The sequence below is a fragment of the Salvelinus fontinalis genome, chromosome 3, assembly GCF_029448725.1.
Source record: "Salvelinus fontinalis isolate EN_2023a chromosome 3, ASM2944872v1, whole genome shotgun sequence".
NCBI lineage: Eukaryota > Metazoa > Chordata > Actinopteri > Salmoniformes > Salmonidae > Salvelinus > Salvelinus fontinalis.
In genome coordinates this window covers 10,139,627-10,164,264 of record NC_074667.1, presented here as the reverse complement: position 1 = coordinate 10,164,264, position 24,638 = coordinate 10,139,627, and the positions used below count along the sequence as shown (strand labels likewise).

At 43.7% G+C, this 24,638-nt stretch overlaps 1 protein-coding gene across 2 annotated transcripts in view; it reads right to left on the bottom strand.

Annotated features, from left to right (window-relative positions):
• LOC129838289 (voltage-dependent calcium channel gamma-5 subunit-like) overlaps nucleotides 1-24,638 on the bottom strand; it is a 31,334-nt gene that overhangs the window by 4,001 nt on the left and 2,695 nt on the right. For both annotated transcript variants that reach the window (XM_055905175.1, XM_055905164.1), the window contains exons 2-5: nucleotides 14,917-15,156; nucleotides 9,486-9,572; nucleotides 1,598-1,738; nucleotides 438-583 (exon numbers count right to left, since the gene is read on the bottom strand). In XM_055905175.1, the coding sequence (XP_055761150.1) occupies nucleotides 438-583; nucleotides 1,598-1,738; nucleotides 9,486-9,572; nucleotides 14,917-15,112 (570 nt within the window). In that variant the 5' untranslated portion in view covers nucleotides 15,113-15,156. The remainder of the gene's footprint in view (nucleotides 1-437; nucleotides 584-1,597; nucleotides 1,739-9,485; nucleotides 9,573-14,916; nucleotides 15,157-24,638) is intronic.

Genomic DNA, 24,638 nt, shown 5'->3' with positions numbered 1-24,638 from the left:
GGGTTGTGCCTTGAGCAACAGTTCATTGCCCAATCAACCTAGATGTCCCCTTATCTGGATCAACACACTTAAGAATGTGGGTATCATTGCACAAAATATTTGATCTACATAGACCCCTAGACCCTATGTCAGCATTTCCCAAACTCTGTCCTCGGGATCCCACGTTTATTTTTTTCCCCTTAGCACTATACAGGCGATTCAAATGATCAACTAATCATCAAGCTTTGATTATATGAATCAGCTGTGTAGTGCTAGAGCAAAACTAACCAAAAGGTGCACCCCTTGGGGTCCATAGGACCGAGTTTGGGAAATGCTGCCATATGTACTCTACATTGACAGGTGTAAGCAAAATCCATAGACTCTAGGGGTAGGTTAGGCTATGGGGGTGGATTTGGGATTGGGCCTACAATGTAATGAAGAAGCAAGGAGGAAGTTACCTCAGTTAGCAGGAAGGAGATGGCAGCGAAAGCGAAGGACCAGCCGTACTGGTAACTGAAGTAGGCCTCGTTGGTCTTGGTCCTGTTCAACATCTCATCATTAATACTGGAGATGTACAACACCAGGCCCACCACCAGAGACAGACCTAGCAGAGAGAGAGGAGGCATGGAGAGAGAGAGAAAAAGATGGTGGGAGAAAGCGCGAGAGAACGAGAGTGTTTGAGAGAGACAGAGCAGTAGGAAGAATACAGATTCTTCTGCATAAGCAGGATGTTGTAATTCTATGGTGATACATTTGCGTACTTGTACAGCATGTTAATGATATGCAACATTCTATTAGAAATAGATAGTATAGCTTTCATGGTGTGATCACTGATACAGGACCCCAATTTCCTTTTACTACGCAACAAGGGCTGCATTCTATGATAATGCCAGTAATAATTGTGCATGCAAATCACTACTAGATGAAACAACAAAGAATATGTCCTGGGGACTTTAAATTAAACCATATCGAGTCAGTTTCCTTGACACAGATTAAACCTAGACTTGGACTAACACACATTGTCCATGGAGATGGTCACATCTGCTCCTGCTACGCCCTCGTGTTTATCCGGTGTCTCCTTGACCTATAGCCACTCCCCCAGTACACTCTCCCTCTCTGTGTGTGATTGTGTGGTTGGAGACAGGTATGCTGGAGTCAGAGCAGAACCCCACCAGCTGCAACCTATTCTATAATCAAGACCTCTACAAATACTCAGTCCTGCCACTTCCACACTGCCAGATCGTAATCTCTGCTCAATTTTGCCGCTTTGACTCCTGTTCCACATCTCACCACCTTGCTACCCTGTTCTGGATTCCCCTCTGGACCCTGTCCCAACCTCAGCCTCTAGTTTCCTACAACTCATCTGAGCTTCCCTGGATCTGCACTCCATATCTCCCTGTGTTACAATAAATACCTTGGTTCATTTCATCCCTGTTTCTTCGTCTGCTCTTGGGTTCCCCTGTGACGCTCCGCCTAACAGAGATTCTCCATTGAAATAGTTTATCAGTCCAGGACTAGGTTAAATCTCTGTCCAGTAAACTGTCACTTAGACTCAATAAATAAATGTGAAGAATCTCATTTCAACAAAATGCATTCACAGAAGTGATATGTCATTTACCTGAGAGGATGAAGAAGATTCCGGAGATGAAGGCCAGGATGGTGCGGTGGGGCCGGATATGACCGATGTTGCTCAGGACAAAACCAATGAACAAGAAGAAGAGACTAACCAGAGGGAAAGGAGTGGCTGAACGGATCATCTCTGGAACAGGGAAAGGAGATAAAGAATGGATGATACATTTAGTAAGTTTGTTCGTTCATTCATTTATTCAGTCAATTCATCCAAGTCAATCTATTGTGATGAGTCTGTGTTCTACGAAGAGTTTAAATATACGAGTCAATTAAATGTGATCTCGAACCACTGAGATAAAGCACAACATGATTTGATTGACTCAGTAAAAGAATATTGCATATAGCAAACACTAGATTCGTTTCCTGGTTAAATTGGTTTTGTAACTGTTTTCAACTTCCCACAGTTGATTGCTTTTCTCTCTTGAGGTCTCTGACAAACAAGGAGCAATATAGCTACCTCTGTTCCTGGTGTCATTCCATTTGCACACACCAAGGGGTGGTTCCACTGCCTGGAAGGTCTCCACAGGCATCTCAACTTAAGGAGATGTTGCTGGGACCCCCACTGTGAGAATGGTTTCTTCCTGGATTCTCCATTAACCATACCAATATAACTGCAAGCCCCAATTCTGACTTGTGCTCTAATATCTGCTTCACTGACTTCTGCTCTCGTAAAAACCTGGGTTTTCTGCATGTTAACACTAGAAGCTTATGACCTAAAATGGATCAATTGAAAGTGTGGGTTCACAGCTCCAATCCAGATGTGTTGGTCATTACTGAGACGTGGTTAAGGAAGAGTGTTTTGAATACTGATGTTAACTTTTCTGGTTATAACCTTTTTTCCAAAAGACAGATTTTCCAAAGGTGGGGGAGTGGCAATCTTTACCAAGGATCACCTTCGGGTGCTCGGTTGTCTCCAAGTCTGTCCACAAAGAATTTGATTTGCTGGTTTTAAGTATTAAACTTTCAAAAAGCTCTTTGTTGACTGTTGCTGGGTGCTATCGTCCTCCATCAGCAGCGGCCTGTACTCTACCTGCCCTAAACTCTCTCCTGGCCCCCTACACCAAGTCCGAATTTGTCCTGCTAGGTGACCTAAACTGGGACATGCTTAAACCACCTGACCAAGTCCTAAAGCAATGGGACTCCCTAAATCTCTCTCAGACTATTACCAATCCCGCAAGGTATGACTCCAAACACTCAGAAAAGGCTAATCTTCTTGATGTTATCCTCACAAATAATCCTGATAGGTATCAGTCTGGTGTTTTCTGTAATGACCACTGTTTTAGAGCCTGTGTTCGTAATGGCTGCTCATTGAAACGACCTGTCCTGATTTGTCCTAGACACTTGCTAAAATACTTTAATGAGCAAGCCTTCCTTCATGAACTGGCCTCTGTAAAATGGTATAGAATGCGCTTGATCGCCTCTATCGAAGACGCTTGGACCTTCTTTTTTTGATATTTTCAGTGGTATTGTTAACAAACACGACCCCATAAAGAAAATGAGAATTAAAAACATGTCCAGCCTCTGGTTCGACCGTGATCTTCGACCGTGATCCCTCTGTGGGTCAGACCTCAAGAAGTTATTTAATCACCACTTCATTAAGACTCAGCCATGCCTCCTTGCCCATCCAACATTTCCTCATCTCCCACCCCTTTAATGCGACTATCCCCAATGTTTCTTCCTTATTTATAAAACCCTCTTAGGCCTCACTCCCCCCTGAGATATCTACTGCAGCCCTCATCCTCCACATACAACACCTGTTCTGCCAGTCACATTCTGTTAAAGGTCCACAGAGCACACACATCCCTGGGTCGCTCGTCTTTTCAGTTCGCTGCAGCTGGCGACTGGAAAGAGCTGCAACAAACACTCAAACTGGACAGTTTTATCTCAAGCTCTTCATTCAAAGACTCAATCATGGACACTCTTACTGACAGTTGTGGCTGCTTTGCGTGATGTATTGTTGTCTCTACCTTCTTGCCCTTTGCGCTGTTGTCTGTGCCCAATAATGTTTGTACCATGTTTTGTGCTGCTACCATGTTGTCATGTAGTGTTTGCTGCCTTGCTATGTTGTCGTCTTAGGTCTCTCTATGTTTATGCTGTCAGAGCAGCTCACAGATTACTGCACCTGTACATAGCCCATCTATAATTTAGCCCAAACAACTACCTCTCCACCTACTGTATTTATTTATTTTGCTCCTTTGCACCCCATTATTTCTATTCTCTACTTTGCACATTCTTCCACTGCAAATCTACCATTCCAGTGTTTTACTTGCTATATTGTATTTACTTCGCCACCATGGCCTTTTTTGTTGTTGTTGCCTTTACCTCCCTTATCTCACCTCATTTGCTCACATTGTATATAGACTTATTTTTCTACTGTATTATTGAATGTATGTTTGTTTTACTCCATGTGTAACTCTGTGTTGTCGTATGTGTCGAACTGCTTTGCATTATCTTTATCCAGGTCGCAGTTGTAAATGAATACTTCTCAACTTGCCTACCTGGTTAAATAAAGGTGAAAAAAAAAAAAAATGTAGTGTTGTCCCTCGTGATGTGGGTTTTGTCCTATATTCATATTTTATTTATTTTTGTATTTTTAATCCCAGCCGCCGTCCCCGTAGGAGGCCTTTTGGTAGGTCGTCATTGTAAATAAGAATTTGTACTTAACTGACTTGCCTAGTTAAATAAAGGCTAAATAAAAATAAATACATAAACAACTATGCTATGCTATGAAGCAGGAGCAGACCATAGGTCAAATTTCATAGCCTGGGTAAAGAGGTAGGTCTATGCTACAGCTGTAATGAACACGATGGGAAACAGAGAGCTGATTTCAAGCACAAGGCGCAGCAGGTGTTTATTTGTAAAAGACCACAGGAGGAGGCAGGTAGCTGGGTCCAGGGGCAGGCAGAAGGTCATACACAGGGGCTCGAAAATGGCAACAGTACAGTCAGGGAAAGGCTAATAACGTCATCCGTGAGATCAAGCATTAGGTTAATAACAAGAAATCCGATAGGCTAAAGTACAGGCAAGGAATAGGCAAAAGGCGTCGTTAGTGAGACAAGCCAAAACTATCATGCACAGGAGGATTCAATCACGGGAAAAATAGAGCTCCGAAGTGTGTCACAAAACAAACAATACCTCACAATGATGGGGTGCAAAGAACTGACCTAAATATTGTGTGAACAGGTGATCAGAATTCAGGTGATTGGGATCTGGAGAGTGCGCTTTGTTCAGGGGATCTATGTGCTTGAGAGTGTGGGCTGGAAAGTGGGCTGGAAAGTGAGCTGCGTTCAGGGGATCTACGTGTTTGAGAGTGTGAGTTGGAAGCAGCTCTTGACGGCTTAGGAAGCTGAGCAGGGGGCCTCCCCGGGGACGTGGAGCTGGGCGGTCAGGACGGTTAGGGTGGAAAGCCAGTATCATGGCTGGGTCGAGGATGTCCTGGGCGGGGACCCAGCACTGTTCTTCGGGTCCGTACCCCTCCCAATCCACCAGGTAGTGGATGCGACCACCCAGGCGCTTGGAGTCAAGGAGGGCTTGGACGGAATAAGCCAGTGGACCGTCGACATCAAATGGAGAGGGTGCGCCACTGGAGGATGGAGAGGGCTGTACCTCACAGGCTTGAGAAGGGACACATGGAAGGATGAGGAGATCCGGTAATGGCGGACCAACTGGAGATGGTAGGTGACATGATTGATGCATTGTGTTATTTTGAAAGGACCAATGAATGAAGGTAGAGAGCCACACACATTGCCCAGGGTGGAAGAGTGGAGTAGGTCGGCGACGCCGGTCAGCGAACCGTTTCTGGGAAAGGGAAGCTTGATGTAGGTGCCGATGTGCTGTCTCCCAAACATGCTCACACTGTCAAAAACCACTCATTGACGGCAGGCACAGTTCCGGGCTCTGTCTCCCATGGGAACACTTGGGTTGGTATCCGAGGACACACTGAAAAGGAGTGAGATCGAGTGAGGAATGCACCCGGGAGTTCTGTGCATATTCGGCCCAGGCTAGATAGCGACTCCACTCGTGTGGTTGGTGGGTCTAGTGTTGGCGAAGGTCCTTCCCTATTTCCTGATTCAGGCGTTCCGTCTGCCCGTTGGTTTGGGGATGGTATCCGGAGGATAGGTTGATGGAGACCCCCAGTCGGTCGCAGAAGACTCGCCACACCCTGGGGACGAACTGGGGTCCCCGATCCAAAACAATGTCTTCCGGGATCCCATACAAACAAAACACCTGTTGGAACATGCACTCGGCCAATTCCATGGCATTTGGTAGATACAGAAGGGGGATGAGTTGGCCCACCTTGGAGAACCGGTCCACTACAACTAAAATAGTAGTGAAGCCCGAAGAGTCTAGCAGATCAGTGAGGAAATTCATGGCGATGTGCAACCATGGTCTGTGTGGTGTAGGTAAAAGCTCGAGCTTACCGGTAGGTAGTTGGCGAGGGCTCTTTGCCCATGCACAGACGGGACAGGAAAGCACGTAATCTCTAACGTCTTCTGTTAGGGATGACCACCAGAACTTGCGTGTCAGTAGCTCCGTGGTCCGGGTGATCCCGAGATGGCCAGAACTCAGCGAGGTATGGCACCACTGCATTAGCTGGGGTCTGACGGACGCCGGAACGTAGGTCTTGCCTGCAGGGGTGTCGGGAGGTGCTGGGTCGTGGCGTAGGGCCTCTTGGACGGCTGATTGGATTTCCCACTGTATGGGTCCCACGACACAAGACGGAGGCAGGATGGGCTCGGGAGATGGGTTAGAGGAAGGGGAATCAAATAGATGGGAAAAGAAATCGGGCCTTCACATTTTTCTTGCCAGACAGATAGGTGACGGTGAAGTTGAAGCGGTTGAAGAAAAGCGCCCAACGAGCCTGTCTGGGGTTGAGCCTCTTAGCACTTCTTAAGTACTCCAAATTGCGGTGGTCGGTAAGGACAAGGAATTGGTGATGAGCGGTTCCCGTCATCATAAACTCATCAAAAAAAGAAACTTCACAGATCTTAATTGTAAAAGGTTTAAACACGGTTTCCCATGCTTGTTCAATGAATACAATTGTGTCTGGTAGTATATTGGTCTGGTCTGTGGGTTTTGCAATTATTTAAATTGTGAGTGAGACAGACCCCCCACAGGTCTTATTACTGCTTTCCGAGTTAAGTAAATCTTCATTCTCCCATCTTCTTCACTTTAGGCCTTATGGGAATCTCTCTCTCTCTCTCTCTCTCTCGCTGTATTTTACTCAAACTGCATTACCTCTGACAGTGTGTCTCCAGGGTCCTAGTGCCTCTCTGAGCATTACCCATCCTGTGTGTATCCATCTGCATTTGGCCTGAGGGACATCTCGCAAAATAAATTGCGCCTTGCATTTTTCATATCTCCCCCGTATCCCTTGTTAGAGTGGAACGAGCCATGCCTCAGAGGCAAGTCAGGAATAGCACGAACATATATCTATATGGGGGGAGTTGTGTAGATTCTGTGGATGTGTGTCAATTGGGACCACTGTAGCACTACTCTACCTTACATCCATTCAGTCCATCCCAAGCCTGTGCCATATGGATGTATATGTTCTCTTACACAGAGCATATGGTAGGGGTTGGCAACATTCAGCTAAAAATGTGTTTAATTGACTAAATCTGTTCCCAAGTATTTCCACAAAAAAAGACTCAGCAAAAAAAGAAACGTCCCTTTCTCAAGACCCTGTCTTTCAAAGATTATTCATAAAATCCAAATAACTTCACAGATCTTCATTGTAAAGGGTTTAAACACCGTTTCCCCATGCTTGTTCAATGAACCATAAACAATTTATGAATATGCACCTGTGGAAGGGTCGTTAAGACACTAACAGCTTACAGACAGTAGGCAATTAAGGTCACAGTTCTGAAAACTTAGGACACTAAAGAGGCCTTTCTACTGACTCTGAAAAACACCAAAAGAAAGATGCCCAGGGTCCCTGCTCATCTGCGTGAACGTGCCTTTAGGCATGCTGCAAGGAGGCATGAGGCCTGCAGATGTGGCCAGGGCAATAAATTGCAATGTCCGTACTGTGAGACGCATAAGACAGCGCTACAGGGAGACAGGACGGACAGCTGATCATCTCGCAGTGTCAGACCACGTGTAACAACACCTGCACAGGATCGGTACATCCAAACATCACACCTGCGGGACAGGTACAGGATGGCAACAACAACTGCCCGAGTTACACCAGGAACACACAATCCCTCCATCAGTGCTCAGACTGTCCGCAACAGGCTGAGATAGGCTGGATTGAGGGCTTGTAGGCCTGTTGTAAGGCAGGTCCTCACCAGACATCACTGGCAACAATGTTGCCTATGGGCACAAACCCACCGTCGCTGGACAAGACAGGCAAAAAGTGCTCTTCACTGACGAGTCGCGGTTTTGTCTCACCAGGGGTGATGGTCGGATTTGCGTTTATCGTCGAAGGAATGAGCGTTACACCGAGGCCTGTACTCTGGAGCGTGATCGATTTGGAGGTGGAGGGTCCGTCATGGTCTGAGGCGGTGTGTCACAGCATCATCGGACTGCCTGCAATGACAAGCTCAATCTCAATGCTGTGCGTTACAGGGAAGACATCCTCCTCGCTCATGTGGTACCCTTCCTGCAGGCTCATCCTGACATGACCCTCCAGCATGACAATGCCACCAGCCATACTGCTCATTCAGTGCGTGATTTCCTGCAAGACATGAATGTCAGTGTTCTGCCATGGTCAGCGAAGAGACCGGATCTCAATCCCATTGAGCATGTCTGGGACCTGTTGGATCGGAGGGTGAGGGCTATTCCCCTCAGAAATGTCCGGGAACTTGCAGGTGCCTTGGTGGAAGAGTGGGGGAACATCGCACAGCAAGAACTGGCAAATCTGGTGCAGTCCATGAGGAGGAGTACTTAATGCAACTGGTGGCCACACCAGATACTGACTGTTACTTTTCTGTGGAATTTGTTCAGTTTGTCACAGTTGTTGAATCTTATGTTCATACAAATATTTACACATGTTAAGTTTGCTGAAAATAAACGCAGTTGACAGTGAGGGGACATTTCTTTTTTTGCTGAGTTTATGTGATCGTGTTATTTTCAAATTCAAATCTCTTTTTGGGCTTGTGGTCAATTCGCACTTTACAAATTATAATAATCAACCATCCGCTCAGACAAAAATCGTCCCGCGGCTTAATCTAGTTACCTACCCCTGGCACACGCCATGCTTCAAAGCATACATCATGCATACCATGAGTACCTCTGGGGGTATGACATATGTATACGACATACAGTATGTGTATCGCATCATTGTCCACCGAATTGACTATTATTCATTATGATAATTGTGAGTAATGTAGGCAAAGGAAGGACATTCCATTGTAACTCATTCCTTTTGTTTGACATTATCAGAATGGACCTTGTGGGATTGACGATGAAACATGTTCTTCCTCTCCTCAGGCATACCCCTCATCTATCACTGAACTTATGTCAAAGTTATTTTTTACATTTTAACAACAGAAATATCTTGAGGCCTAAAGTGACAGCAGTCTGTCTGGCGGCCTAGGAGTTAGGCCAGGATCTCTTCCTGACCATGTGATCTGATCTGGAAAAAGTCTGGGCTCTAGTTATGTGATAGTTAATGACTTGCCAGGTCATACAGTCAGGAAAAACTATTGGCCCTACCTTTATGCCCTCCCACAACAGAACAGGTGTGTTTGTGCTCGGGACCAGAGCCCGTATTCCTAACGTATCCGCCTGTCCATGTTATCTTATACTGTACATTGTGATCTAAAAAAGGTAAAACTGATCCTAAATCGGCACTACGACTCTAAGACACTTGATATGTCCCCAGAACAGAGGAAGATGACACTGAGATGAGCGTATGACAAGTCTTCTTCACTTACTCAGCACACTAACTGTAGACTCCGACGTCAGCTGCACGTTCGTGGGCATCACATACTCAATGGTGAAACAACGGCCCTTTTCATCTCCTACAACACAAGCAAAGGAGAAGACGGCATTTATTAACCCTTTATTACACCTTTAACATGTAAATACAAAGCTCACACACTTGGGGCTCATTGCTAGAAAAGGGGGTAAGTAGAGTTTATCAATGGAATTGTGCAGGAATTAAATGGCATGAACGTAGATGAATAGGAAATAGACGAGAACTGTTGCATAGAGTTGGGAATAGACATAGAAGAGAACTGTTGCATAGAATAGGGAATAGACATACGAGAACTGTTGCATAGAATAGGGAATAGACATATGAGAACTGTTGCATAGAATAGGGAATAGACATACGAGAACTGTTGCATAGAATAGGGAATAGACATATGAGAACTGTTGCATAGAATAGGGAATAGACATACGAGAACTGTTGCATAGAATAGGGAATAGACATAGGAGAGAACTGTTGCATAGAATAGGGAATAGACATAGGAGAGAACTGTTGCATAGAATAGGGAATAGACATAGGAGAGAACTGTTGCATAGAATAGGGAATAGACATAGGAGAGAACTGTTGCATAGAATAGGGAATAGACATAGGAGAGAACTGTTGCATAGAATAGGGAATAGAGATAGGAGAGAACTGTTGCATAGAATAGGGAATAGAGATAGGAGAGAACTGTTGCATAGAATAGGGAATAGACATAGGAGAGAACTGTTGCATAGAATAGGGAATAGACATAGGAGAGAACTGTTGCATAGAATAGGGAATAGACATAGGAGAGAACTGTTGCATAGAATAGGGAATAGACATAGGAGAGAACTGTTGCATAGAATAGGGAATAGACATAGGAGAGAACTGTTGCATAGAGTTGGGAATAGACATAGAAGAGAACTGTTGCATAGAGCTGGGAATAAACATACGAGAACTGTTGCATAGAATAGGGAATAGACATAGGAGAGAACTGTTGCATAGAATAGGGAATAGACATAGGAGAGAACTGTTGCATAGAATAGGGAATAGACATAGGAGAGAACTGTTGCATAGAGCTGGGAATAGACATACGAGAGAACTGTTGCATAGAATAGGGAATAGACATACGAGAACTGTTGCATAGAATAGGGAATAGACATAGGAGAGAACTGTTGCATAGAATAGGGAATAGACATAGGAGAGAACTGTTGCATAGAATAGGGAATAGACATAGGAGAGAACTGTTGCATAGAATAGGGAATAGACATAGGAGAGAACTGTTGCATAGAGCTGGGAATAGACATAGGAGAGAACTGTTGCATAGAGCTGGGAATAGACATACGAGAGAACTGTTGCATAGAGCTGGGAATAGACATACGAGAACTGTTGCATAGAATAGGGAATAGACATAGGAGAGAACTGTTGCATAGAATAGGGAATAGACATAGGAGAGAACTGTTGCATAGAATAGGGAATAGACATAGGAGAGAACTGTTGCATAGAGTTGGGAATAGACATAGGAGAGAACTGTTGCATAGAGTTGGGAATAGACATACGAGAACTGTTGCATAGAGCTGGGAATAGACATACGAGAACTGTTGCATAGAATAGGGAATAGACATAGGAGAGAACTGTGACATAGAGTTGGGAATAGACATAGGAGAGAACTGTGACAGAGTTGGGAGTTGTGTAAATCCATTAACACAGACACCAGGGTTGTTAGATGAGGAAAGAGGAAGATACAAGTGTTTGTTCCAACACCCAGCCATGACATTTTATCACCCTGTCCTGTGACGAAAGAGTGTTTATTTTAATTTCACCCTACCCACAGGTGATGGTGTGTGTGTGTGTATGTGCATGTATGCATGCGTGCGTGGGTTTGAATCTCTCTCTCACGCTGCAGAGTCTTCGCAGTAATTAACCCTCTTCAATAAGTGAGTCTTTGCTGTCAGTCTGGTACAATTTAATTACTAGAAGGCTAATGATGAAGAGCCATGGGATCCCTCGCTGCCTTATTAAGCCATAATGGCCCGTCCCAAATGCCCCCCTATTCCCTAATAGTGCACTACTTTTGACCAGGGCTCTGGTCAAAAGTAATGCACTATGTAGGGAAAAGGGGGGCATTTGGAACACATCCCATAGTGTCAATGATGACAAACACCATTAACAGTAACACTAGACAAGTCACAATTATATAGAGGTTGCAGCAAATGGATTTATAATGATGTTGCAACTATTGCTGTGGCGATGGACTGCAGTAAAATGTATTAAATAATAAATGGAATCAAATTAGACTGCAACTTTCAGACATACTATATGTTCATAAATACTATTCAGCTCTGCCCAGAAAAACAATCAAAATTAAAGCACCATTTCCCAGCATTGTACCTGGTTAGGCCAGGAGGAGGACTTGGTGAACCATGGTTAGATGGTTTGGTGGAATGGAATAAAAGGACATGTATTTGTACTTTTGTACAGTACCTCTACATGTCCAAAGCAGGTCCCCAGTTTCTGGTCTGGAGCATGGAGTCACAAGCTCTGCTGGTCGTCTACTCAATAGCAACCTAGCGGTGCCAAAAGCCATGGTTTGGCCAAGAAAGCCTACGTAAATTCTAATCGCCAGAACGGCCCCAAAATTTGAGGGAGGTTTTGGTCTCTAAAATTAGTTTATTATGATCAAGTTTGATCCCCAACATGAATGATTTTAAAGTTCGCTACAAATCAATAGATTGAATTAAACAGTGATCCATTCTGACTACTACATTTGTCATCATTCAGGACCATGTACTGAAAAAGACCAATCACAGGCTACGAGGAAGTGCCATTCAGCCCCATTCAGCAATATGGCGCCCTTCAAATTTTCCATAGGAATGCATGGATGACATTAGCGTTAGCACTATCTACTGGTTTTAATGTCTATGGTCCAAAGTCGATAGGTGGCTTATTTCAGTTTGTTCTAACTCAATATAACAAATCCCCTTCATTTTTCTTACTCGCTATGTGGTGGTTTACTGGACTCATATTAGGCATACTCCTGGACTAAAAAGCATGTTCAATGGAAAATCTCCTCTAAAGGTGTCTTCCAGTCCAGGAAACTGGCCTTATGTGCATGTCGATCAACCAGTGACCTGTTTGCCATTTTTAACTACTATAGCACCCTAGTCAGAACATCTTCTTCCCAGTCTCATGGACATGAGAGAAGTGAGCTTTTATACATCAGTGGATTGACCAGTCAATACAAGCACAAATCAAACAGAGACTGGGACCAACAGCTGCATTTACCGCTCAATGGACGCTCCGCAGCATCAATACTGGGCATAACACAGTCCATTCACTCTTTATGTTGTAATGGTGTATCATAACAGTACTAGGTCAGATAGTGACAGACACACAGGGCCTAACTAAACACAAGCCTAGAGGTCCTGGGTCAAACAGACAGCTAGCTGGGGCAGTTTAGCAACAAGGCCATTAAATCGCCGCTAAAACACAAATAATGGTTCATTAGTCTTTCAATGGAATGTGGTCTTTTGAACAAAGGCAAAACATCCGCTATTTAATCACCACGGAAACATGTCATGTTGACAGTGTACTGCTTGAGAACATGTGGAGGTCAGGATGGACACTGAGGGCAAAAAAGACATGTTACATGGAAGTACCTAGGAATGTGCTTTGTACCATCATGTCAGTTTGTGATACTTCCTGGAAAGTATAATGCTGGTGAAGGGAGAAATTAGCCCGTCCTCCCAATTTCTACCTCCACCAGCCTTCACTGGTATAATGGCAATATAGAAACAAATCCTGTTTATTGTCCTGACAAATATTACTTGGCAAGTGCATGTATTTTAAATACAGTAAATGTTAGCTCATTAGTTTCAGTCTAATGCACTGGCTACATTTGATTGTGTCAACCTCAGTATCCAGAGGCTACCTAGGGAGAGAGTACAGTACATCAGAGAGGAAGTGAATACGTGGTTTACTGCTCGGAAGCACTTTGAAAGATAGCGTCGCTAAGAGAGAAAAGGGCTGAAAGTTAGTACTTCCTGATTCCACTTCAAGCTCCCAGCATGTCTCAGTGCAGCGAGGGGGTGGGGTGTCGGAAGGGGAAGAGCATCCCTGTGATAGGGCACAAGGTAACCGTGCAGGGTGGAGAGAAGCCAGTGTTAGTTCCCCTTTAAACAAGACTTTTCACAGTTAGAGTAGAAGGAGAAAGTGAACAGGGGTGTTGGGTTAGCTTGGCTAGTAGGGTCACTACTTTCTGTCTTCAGAAAGTGGGCCAGTTTATGGACCTGCACAATAAGACAGGTGTTGTATGCTGGAATGACGAGCGGCATGGCCAGCGCTGAGGAACGGTTCAGCAATGGGACACATGGTGTAGTGACAAAGTAAAAAGAGAATGTAGAAGAGCATGATTTTTTCACCGTCAGCGTCCTAGAGCGAGAGAGAGCAGCCAGGCTGAGTTGATAGGACATGGTCATAACACAACATGGGTGGACAGGGTAACTCAAGGACAGATTATTGGGACGCAGCCGAGAGGGAGTGGAGAGAGAAGAGGATGAACATTTGACTCTCAAGAGTGGGTCCTGTGACGGTCTAGTGAATCAGCCTGGAGTGCCAGACTGTTTCTCCTCCTCGCCAACTCCTGTCATCACTTAACAAAACAGAAACAGACTGGTACCGAGGCCAGCTAGAAGCTACCAGTCAGACGTAGAAACTTCAGATAGTAAACAATGGTCAGTGTCCCTGAATGGTTAAGGGTTATGATGATCTTGGGACACCTAAGGGGCAGCATCTACCTTGATCCTAGATTTGTGCCTAAGGGTAAGGGGCAACATCTAGGGTGGCAGGTAGCTTAGCGGCTGGAGCGTTGGGCCAGTAACCGAAAGCTGGTTCTAATACCCGAGCCGGCAAAGTAAAAATCTGACTATGTGTCCTTGAGCAAGGCACTTAACCCCAATTTGCTCCAGGGGCGCCGTACTACTATACTCGTAGAAAAAGGTGTTACGAGAACCTTAGTGGTATTTGGCAGTCCCCATAGAATAACCTTTTTTTGGTTCCAGGTAGAACCCTCTGTAGAAAGGGTACATACAACCCAAATGGTTCCACCAAAAGGGTTCTTTGGCTGTCCCAATAGGAGAACCCTTTTGTATGTTCCAAAACCTTTTTTCTACGAGTGTATGGCTGACCCCGTAAAGCCACACATTTCCCTATACCTATCTGGTGTTTGTGACAAAGCATACATCTTTTTTTAAATTGACCTTGATTTTACATTTGTGCCTGAGGGGCAACATCTACTCACCAAATATGAATCAGACCCTCCACAGCTCTGACTGTAGGGACATATGTATCTCTAATCTGAACTGATCCTAGATCTGTAATTAAGGGGCAACGTCTACCCCTAACCAGAAACTTACCAGCTGTGAAGCAGACCCTCCAGAGGCCCGAGTGCAGGGACATGCGTAACTCAGTGCTCTGGTTGAGGGGCAGGATGACGCCCTCCTCCAGATAGAGCCAGTAGTCAGTACTGACAGCGATGCCCAGCAGGCCCAGTGCGCACACAGCGAATACGCTGCTTAGCACCGTCAACACCTTCCTGCCACACAGGGTCATACCACATCCACAACTGCAGGGGGCGCCGCCGGCAGAAAGAGGAGCTGCAGAGGAACAGAGAGGACGGAGTTAGTGGAGAGTTAATAGAAAGTGGTCGGTGTCACAGTAGTCAATGATAAGGCCATGTCTATGTCCTAATGGTCAATTGTAAGGCAATGGCTAAGACCCAATGGTCAATCCTGCGTCCCAGTTGTCAATTGCCAGACAAACTTGCAGGTAGTTTAAGCCATGAGCGTTACCTGCGAGGCAGCGCTGCCTGCCAGGCATGTCTCAGTGTATAAAAAATGACCCAGTAATCCTCCCTGCTCTCCTTTCCATCCTGACATCTAATCGGTGTATCACAGTTCAGTGTACTTTTATATTAGTGTATTACTTTGTCAGTGTAGCTGTATTTTTTTTTTTTAAGTAAGGAATATCTAGCCTAGTGCCCTGATCTCTCAAAATATTTTTTAGAAGAACCATACAGTGTATCATGCTTCATGAACATTGGGCTGATTTTGAAAAAGCTGAACTTTGAACTGCAGTTGTAGGTCTGTCTGCCCTCGCTTCGCCTCAGGCCAAAACCAAGACCCATCTGATTAACACAACACGATCCAGTCAAGACCCATCTGATTAACACAACACGATCCAGTCCAAGACCCATCTGATTAACACAACACGATCCAGTCCAAGACCCATCTGATTAACACAACACGATCCAGTCAAGACCCATCTGATTAACACAACACGATCCAGTCAAGACCCATCTGATTAACACAACACGATCCAGTCAAGACCCATCTGATTAACACAACACGATCCAGTCAAGACCCATCTGATTAACACAACACGATCCAGTCAAGACCCATCTGATTAACACAACACGATCCAGTCAAGACCCATCTGATTAACACAACACGATCCAGTCAAGACCCATCTGATTAACACAACACGATCCAGTCAAGACCCATCTGATTAACACAACACGATCCAGTCAAGACCCATCTGATTAACACAACACGATCCAGTCAAGACCCATCTGATTAACACAACACGATCCAGTCAAGACCCTCTGATTAACACAACACGATCCAGTCAAGACCCATCTGATTAACACAACTTGATCCTGTCAAGCAAAAGTGTAGCAGTCTTACACTATGGTGGTGTGACATATGCAACAGCATATTGATGTTGATGCTCATCAGTCATAAGCAGCACTGATCACTTGGTTGCAGTAGCTGTTGCCCACGCTAGCTGGAAGCCTGGTTTCTGGGCATGCATGGGGATATATGTGTTGAAAAGGCAGTCCTTTTACATAACGAGTTGTCTGTTTACTGTCACTGGCTGTTTTTGAGTGGGAGTGTGTGTGTGTGTGTGAGAGAGAAATACCAGTCTATTCAGGCTTTGTGTTTCTCTTTGCAACGACTTGCATGGCTTCACGTGGCCTCGCGACCCCATGTATCACGATATTGATAACATGGCCTCGCGGCCCCTTGTATCACGATATTGATAACGTATGGGTACAAATGTATAAGATGAGACTAATGCATCTCATTTACAGGGCTTTTGCATGTTCATTCTTTCAAAGGACTGAGTCAGAGCTGTTGGTGTGACAGTGGTAATGTAAATATCTAATCTGACCTCTGACTGTGGATGCAACACGTCATCTCTCCCACTACGGTTGACTCACTATGGTACAGCAAAGCGTGTAATGACACTGGTCTATTCTATCATTACTAATAAACTAGAGGTTGACCGATTATTATTTTTCAACGCCGATACCGATTATTGGAGGACCCAAAAAAAAGCTGATAAATTAAAAATATCGTCCGATTAATCGTTATTTGTAATAATGACAATTACAACAAAACTGAATGAACACTTATTTTAACTTAATATAATACATCAATAAAATCAATTTAGCCTCAAATAAATAATGAAACATGTTCAATTTGGTTTAAATAATGCAAAAACAAAGTGTTGGAGAATAAAGTAAAAGTGCAATATGTGCCATGTAAAAAAGCTAACGTTTAAGTTCCTTGCTCAGAACATGAGAACATATGAAAGCTGGTGGTTCCTTTTAAACATGAGTCTTCAATATTCCCAGGTAAGAAGTTTTAGGTTGTAGTTATTATAGGACTATTTCTCTCTATACGATTTGTATTTCATATACCTTTGACTATTGGATGTTCTTATAGGCACTTTAGTATTGCCAGTGTAACAGTATAGCTTCCATCCCTCTCCTCGCCGCTACCTGGGCTCGAACCAGGAACACATCGACAACAGCCACCCTCGAAGCAGCGTTACCCATGCAGAGCAAGGGGAACAACTACTCCAAGTCTCAGAGAGAGTGACGTTTGAAACGCTATTAGCGTGCACCCCGCTAACTAGCTAGCCATTTCACATCGGTTACACCAGCCTAATCTTGGGAGTTGATAGGCTTGAAGTCATAAACAGCGCAATGCTTGAAGCATTGCAAAGAGCTGCTGGCAAAACGCACGAAAGTGCTGTTTGAATGAATGCTTACGAGCCTGCTGGTGCCTACCATCGCTCAGTCAGACTGCTCTATCAAATCATAGACTTAATTATAACATAATAAGACACAGAAATACAAGCCTTAGGTCATTAATATGGTCGAATCCGGAAACTATCATCTCGAAAACAAAAAGTTTCTTCTTTCAGTGATATACAGAACCGTTCCGTATTTTATCTAACGGGTGGCATCCATAAGTCTAAATATTCCTGTTACATTGCACAACCTTCAATGTTTTGTCATAATTACGTAAAATTCTGGCAAATTAGTTCGCAATGAGCCAGGCGGCCCAAACGGTTGCATATACCCAGACTCTGCGTGCAATGAACGCAAGAGAACTGACACAATTTCACCTGGGTAAATTGCCTGCTAACCTGGATTTCTTTTAGCTAAATATGCAGGTTTAAAAATATATACTTCTGTGTATTGATTTGAAGAAAGGCATTGATGTTTATGGTTAGGTACACGTTGGAGCAACGACAGTCCTTTTTCGCGAATGCGCACTACATCGATTGTATGCAACGCAGGACACGCTAGATAAACTAGTAATATCATCAACCATGTGTAGTTATAACTAGTGCTTATGATTGATTGATTGATTGTTTTTTATAAGATAAGTGTAATGCTAGCTAGCAACTTACCTTGGCTTTTTACTGCATTCGCGTAACAGGCGGGCTCCTCGTGAGGCAGGTGGTTAGAGCGTTGGACTACTTAACCGTAAGGTTGCAAGATTGAATCCCTGAGCTGACAAGGTAAAAATCTGTCGTCAGAACGAGGCAGTTAACCCACCATTCCTAGGCCGTCATTGAAAATAAGAATGTGTTCTTAACTGACTTGCCTAGTTAAATAAAAGGTGTAAAAAAATAAATAAATATAATCTGTGTCCAAAAATACCGATTTCCGATTTTTATAAAAACTTGAAATCAGCCCTAATTAAAATCGGCCATTCCGATTAATCGGTCGACCTCTACAATGAACCACTTTATAATTTATACAATTAGAAAATCAATTCCATTTAATTAGAAGTGGATGAAGGCAAAAGGTCCATAGGCCTTCTCTTCAAACCAAAAGTAAATTTGGGCCACGTAGCTCACTCAGAGGTGGAAAATTACCATTGGTCAGCTATCAGGAAGGAAAGGAGACGAGGTGATTGGAACACAGCCATAGACTAAACAGTCAATCAAATGGGACTTTTTAGCAGAAAGGTCCAGCGGGTGTAAGCAATGAGGGGAAAGCAAATGAGGGCCATTATCAGGTAGCCAATCAGTCCCCATTCAGTACAGCTCTTACCCACACGTCCACTTAGACATTAATACCAGCCTTTCAACACCAGTGGCTTCGCTAGCGTGTGACGCACTAGCTTGCGTGTGACGCACTAGCTTGCGTGTGACGCACTAGCTTGCGTGTGACGCACTAGCTTGCGTGTGACGCACTAGCTTGCGTGTGACGCACTAGCTTGCGTGTGACGCACTAGCTTGCGTGTGACGCACTAGCTTGCGTGTGACGCACTAGCTTGCGTGTGACGCACTAGCTTGCGTGTGACGCACTAGCTTGCGTGTGACGCACAAGGCCATTCATTGACAGGCTACTGTGTTTTATCATAGGGTGGTTAACGTTCGATGCTAGCATCCAGTTGTGCTCGTTACCCCCCCCCCACACACACACACACACACACGGCATCATTACCAAACATCTAAAAATAGAGATCTATCAAGGCAGTTTGAGCTTCAATGTATAGAAGCCCTATTTCCTGGTGTAGACAGAACTACAGTTTTCTAAATAAAAACATTTCAAATGATAGATAACCATAAAATGACAAAACGCTATGCCTCGAATAACAGGACACTGAAAGACAATGCAAAAAGACTGAACACTAAATCACAACACCAAGTCACAATACTGACAGAGCACCAAATAACAGAATACTAAACTATACAAAACATAATCACCGAATGACAGAACATTAAATGACAGAACAGCCTGACCGTTGATCACACGTCATCAGTGCAAGATGGTTTAAAAATGTACAGACGTCATTAGTCCTTGTGCGATCAGTCAGAAATAGTCGGTCCATATTAAAGTGGCTGGGGAATAGGGTAAAAGTGTGTGATTCTCCATTCCAACTCTATGGGACTGTATTTGGACGGTGACGTTTGCAGGCTTTTCGGTCTGGCTGTCGCAGATGGGGAGACTGGTTGCCAGAGGGGCATGACAAGTGTTTGGATGGGGAGAGAAGGGCCCAAGACATTTGGAATGAACCAGAGACAAGTGGAGGCAGGGAGAACTTTGCCATGCCTGGCTTTGCTACATAGTCACTATCTGATGCTGAAAGATGAGGACTTTTAGGATTTGAACCAATATGGACCTGCAATTCAGAAGAAATAGAGTAGAAATGTTTTAAAGCTTTCAGTTGGGGATTTTTTTTTTTTTTTAAATTTATTTACAGATTTGCCTGTGTACATTAATGCTGGTTAACTGGTTCTATGAAGTGTCCAAACAGCTACTTCCACAGGAAGTTATTAGCAAAGATATTCTGTTGTATATTCATGGACTCTTATTCCAGGAGAAAGCAACCAGTGCAGGGTGTTGTTGACTTTTGGGCTTTGGGTCACATACAAGTAAAAGACTAGGAGAAATATCCAGACAGACTTATCTTTTCTACAGTGAAAATACCAGGCAGTCAGAAGTGGGAATGCAGTTTCATCTAATTGACATCTAAGTGTCATGGTGAAATAGTTGCCGTTAGGGCAGAACAATATCCTCTACCTCAACATGAGAATGAGAAAGAAAAGATTAATATGTAATATTTTAGTTATTTCCAATTCCCTTAGATGTCATTATCCTAGTGCCAGCAACCTTATGAGGAGCCATTTGCTCTGCCCACCCAAAGGATAGCACGATTAAATGCTTATCATCAATAGCTAGTGGTTTTTTGATTTTGGAATCATCAATTTTTTAAAACAAGTTTCCTAGATTGGTATGGATCCACTTACAAGTGTCACATCTTAGATAAAAGACAGAATCCAAACAGGGAGTCTATTTAAGCAATAAGGCCCAAGGGGGTGTGGTATATGGCCAATATACCACAGCTAAAGGCTGTTCTTAGGCACGACAACACAATTAGAGTAGTAAAATTACATTTGTCATACCCCATGGTATACGGTCTGATATACCATAGCTTTCAGCCAATCAGCATTCAGGCCAAGAACCCAGTTGATAATTTCTAATATATCATTGTTTGAGACTGTCATTGTGTCCCATCCTCGCCACTTGAAGCACAGTCTTGGCAAAGGCTTAATACCTGTTGCCATGGTACAGTGGGGAGTACAGGGAGCTATGATGATGTCCAACTTGCCAGTTCAATGTGTGAGTCATTGGTTTCCAAGAAACTTATCGACAAATGCACATCACACACATGCTTGCATCTGCACACACACACACTTTTCGTATTAGATCAAAGGATACCCACATCCAATAACCAAATTCTCTATCATGTCCATTCACACGCACACACAAAGAGATCAACAGGCCCCATTCAATCTACTATGAATACTAATTCAGTCCACACATCGTTCCAGCCCGTATGGGATTATAAATGGCGATTGATCCGAGAAAAACTGTCTATTGACCAATGTTTCTCATTAGGATGTTCAAAGCTTCCAGGGCCTAAGCCGGGAGATGCAAAAAGCCTCAGTCCCTCTTTGCATTTCAAGAAACTACCTTTGAAGAAGATGGGCACATCCTTCCTGTGACTGGAATCCAATACACGGATGAACACCCAACAGCAACAATCTAGTGAACCGTACTTTCTGTTTAGTGTCTGGTACTTTTTATTACTATAGAAACCTAACAGTCTTATTTGATAGCACCTGAAGCCATTTTGACCATGCACCTACTCTGGGTTATGTTCATAAAGGCAAGCAATAGAAAATGCTTTCAAATATTCTGCAACAGAAAACTAAAAATGATAGTTTCTTGTGAGACAAGTCCCAGTTCTGTTTTATTTTTCTCCAGTTGATGCCTTATGAACGTGACCCAGGTCTGTTCTGTGGTGTGTTTCCCGCCACTCACCACGCGAGGGCGGAGTTTATTTTAACAGCGACCAAAAGCCAATTTATGCTTGACCCGAAAATGTGGTCGGAGGCTTCGTATGGAGGGTGTGACGCAATTGCGGAGCCTCCGGAGGAATACAGAGGCCAAATCAAGCCCCGTACCACATTGCCGTCCGCCTCTCAATTTTTGTAATAATGCGGATGGCTCCGTATAGACATGATTGTTTATACAGAACCTCCCGTCAACCAAACTCACTTCCTTGACAACAGCTCTGCTCCGCAAAGCGCAAAAAGTATGTTTGCTCTGACTTCGGCGGAGGCCGCATCGCAGTCGGCCACAGCAGATATCAGGCTGACCATGCATCTAACTGTCTCCAGTGGAATGGAACCCACTGCATCATCACTAATGAAACTAGGTCAGTCAGTACTCTCGCTGTCCATTCAATTAGCACGCACCCAGCCTCAATTCAATCCAAAAACCAACTACCGTTTAACACAACGGTCGGAAAGTCAATGATGGGAAAGGAAACAACCTGGAATGAATCAGAACTCTGTTCCCAGAGTGGAAAAAGGGTGGTCACTGGTCAGGATCACATATGGAATTTATGTTTAGTCTTTTGATATTGATATTTTTAGGCTAAGGCGTTATCCATTGGTTGCTTGGAGGAACCGTCCTTGTTATGATCTATGGGCTAATGTAATTCGGGATTTGTAGAGTTCGATTTACACGTCATCGACTGTGTTTGTAGATGTTGCTAATAGGCTATACCTGCTCATTTTAATACCAAGCATTCTGAACATACCTGCTCATTTTAATACCAAGCATTCTGAACATACCTGCTCATTTTAATACCAAGCATTCTGAACATACCTGCTCATTTTAATACCAAGCATTCTGAACATACCTGCTCATTTTAATACCAAGCATTCTGAACATACCTGCTCATTTTAATACCAAGCATTCTGAACATACCTGCTCATTTTAATACCAAGCATTCTGAACATACCTGCTCATTTTAATACCAAGCATTCTGAACATACCTGCTCATTTTAATACCAAGCATTTTGAACATACCTGCTCATTTTAATACCAAGCATTCTGAACATACCTGCTCATTTTAATACCAAGCATTCTGAACATACCTGCTCATTTTAATACCAAGCATTCTGAACATACCTGCTCATTTTAATACCAAGCATTCTGAACATACCTGCTCATTTTAATACCAAGCATTCTGAACATACCTGCTCATTTTAATACCAAGCATTCTGAACATAGCAGCTCATGCAAATTCAACACTATAAACAGCCAATTAGGCTTCTATTACACAACTGACTAGGTCCCTACCACTGAACGTGACTTTCACACTAGGACCTGGTTATAATCCAAGACAATAAAGTCTGGAGTTACTCAAACATGTCAGTAGTAGAACAGAAATGCATGTTAACCAAAATGTCTTTGTTTTTTTTAAACATTATTTCTCTGTCACTGTCAAGGATTGGTCTGTACACTCCTTTCGGGAAAGCCACTGACCCAGTTTCCATGACGGCCGGATGTCGCTATGCTCCGTCTCCAGAGTAACGTGGTCTCTGTGTTCCACTGATGCGAGTTGGTGGTCAGTGGGGTGGACAGCATCAAAGGACTATAGAGCCCTGGGGACAGTGGCTGGACATGGGGGACATGACATGGGGCCATGGAGCCCCAACACAGCTATGGAGGGAGCTAGCAGTTAGCTAGCCACAATCACCCTCTATAGCCCAGTATGCATACAGTAGCATAGGCACTACAGGGCTGTGCTAAATCAGTCATACTCATACGTCAAACAGTCTTCCTGACCTACAAAACACTCCGAGACTCCCAGTACTCTTCCCCAGCACCGTGCTTACAAGAGTATCTACTATACGTCACAAGAGACTATTGTTAGTAACGCTGTGATTTTATCTATAAAAACATCCCAAAACCTGTCACTTAGCCTAAAAATAAATACCAGACAAAGGGATGGCATAAAGGTCATGTTATTTCACCACTGTGCTCCCGAAACAACATTCCAATGGCCCTAAATCTAAATATTTCAATTTCCACAACAACAACAAAAAATAAAAGAGGGTTTAATTTTGAACACAAACTCAACCCAACAGTTAAACCTCTGGAGACTCTGCAGAGGGCATCTTACCAGCTTTGAGTCTTTAGGGTTCAGAGGCAACAACGGACTGCCTCTGACTGAGTGCCTGGGGACAGTTCATGTCAGAACATGTTAGTAGGCTTGAGCAGTGCTTGCCTTGCTCCAAGCCTTTTATGCTGCTCCAAAGGCATCTCCCTGACAGATCTCAGCCAGTGTTTCTTGGCTGTGCTCGCCTCTTCAGTCACACTTTATTTGGATAGTCCCGATTTTCCATCTGTAAGTGCTCTACACATGGTCATACTATCAACAAACTATCTGTTGATAAGCAACTGCTTGCTAAGGTTACAGTAATAGTCAGGGTTAAGTTTAGAATAAGGGTTAGGGTTAAGGTTTGGGGTAGGGCAAGGGTTAAATTTAGGGTAAGGATGAGGGTTAAGGTTAGAGCTAGGGTTAGAGTTAGTAGATAGTCTGAAGATAATCTGTACAGCATCTACAGATGGACTATCCAAATAAAGTGTTTCCCCCTCTTCAAACAAGGCCAGAATGTCAGCAGCCTGTCAATCAACTGATCCAAAAATAAAATAAGAGTAACTGTGGTGATCATTTTCTCAAATAAAATCTTTCAGACACTCCACTGTTGATCATGTCAGAAATCTATATTGGATCTGTTCAAATGTATTTTCACTTACAGAGCCAGTCACCCAGAGAAATGGCACATTATCTGGCTTTGTCATGAGACCTAGTAGTCTCTCTTTTAGGGCTTAACTTAGACATGTCTCTTTTGTGTGTGGCACAATACTAAGGTTCCCACATTAAGGTAGACTGAATATATCAGGATT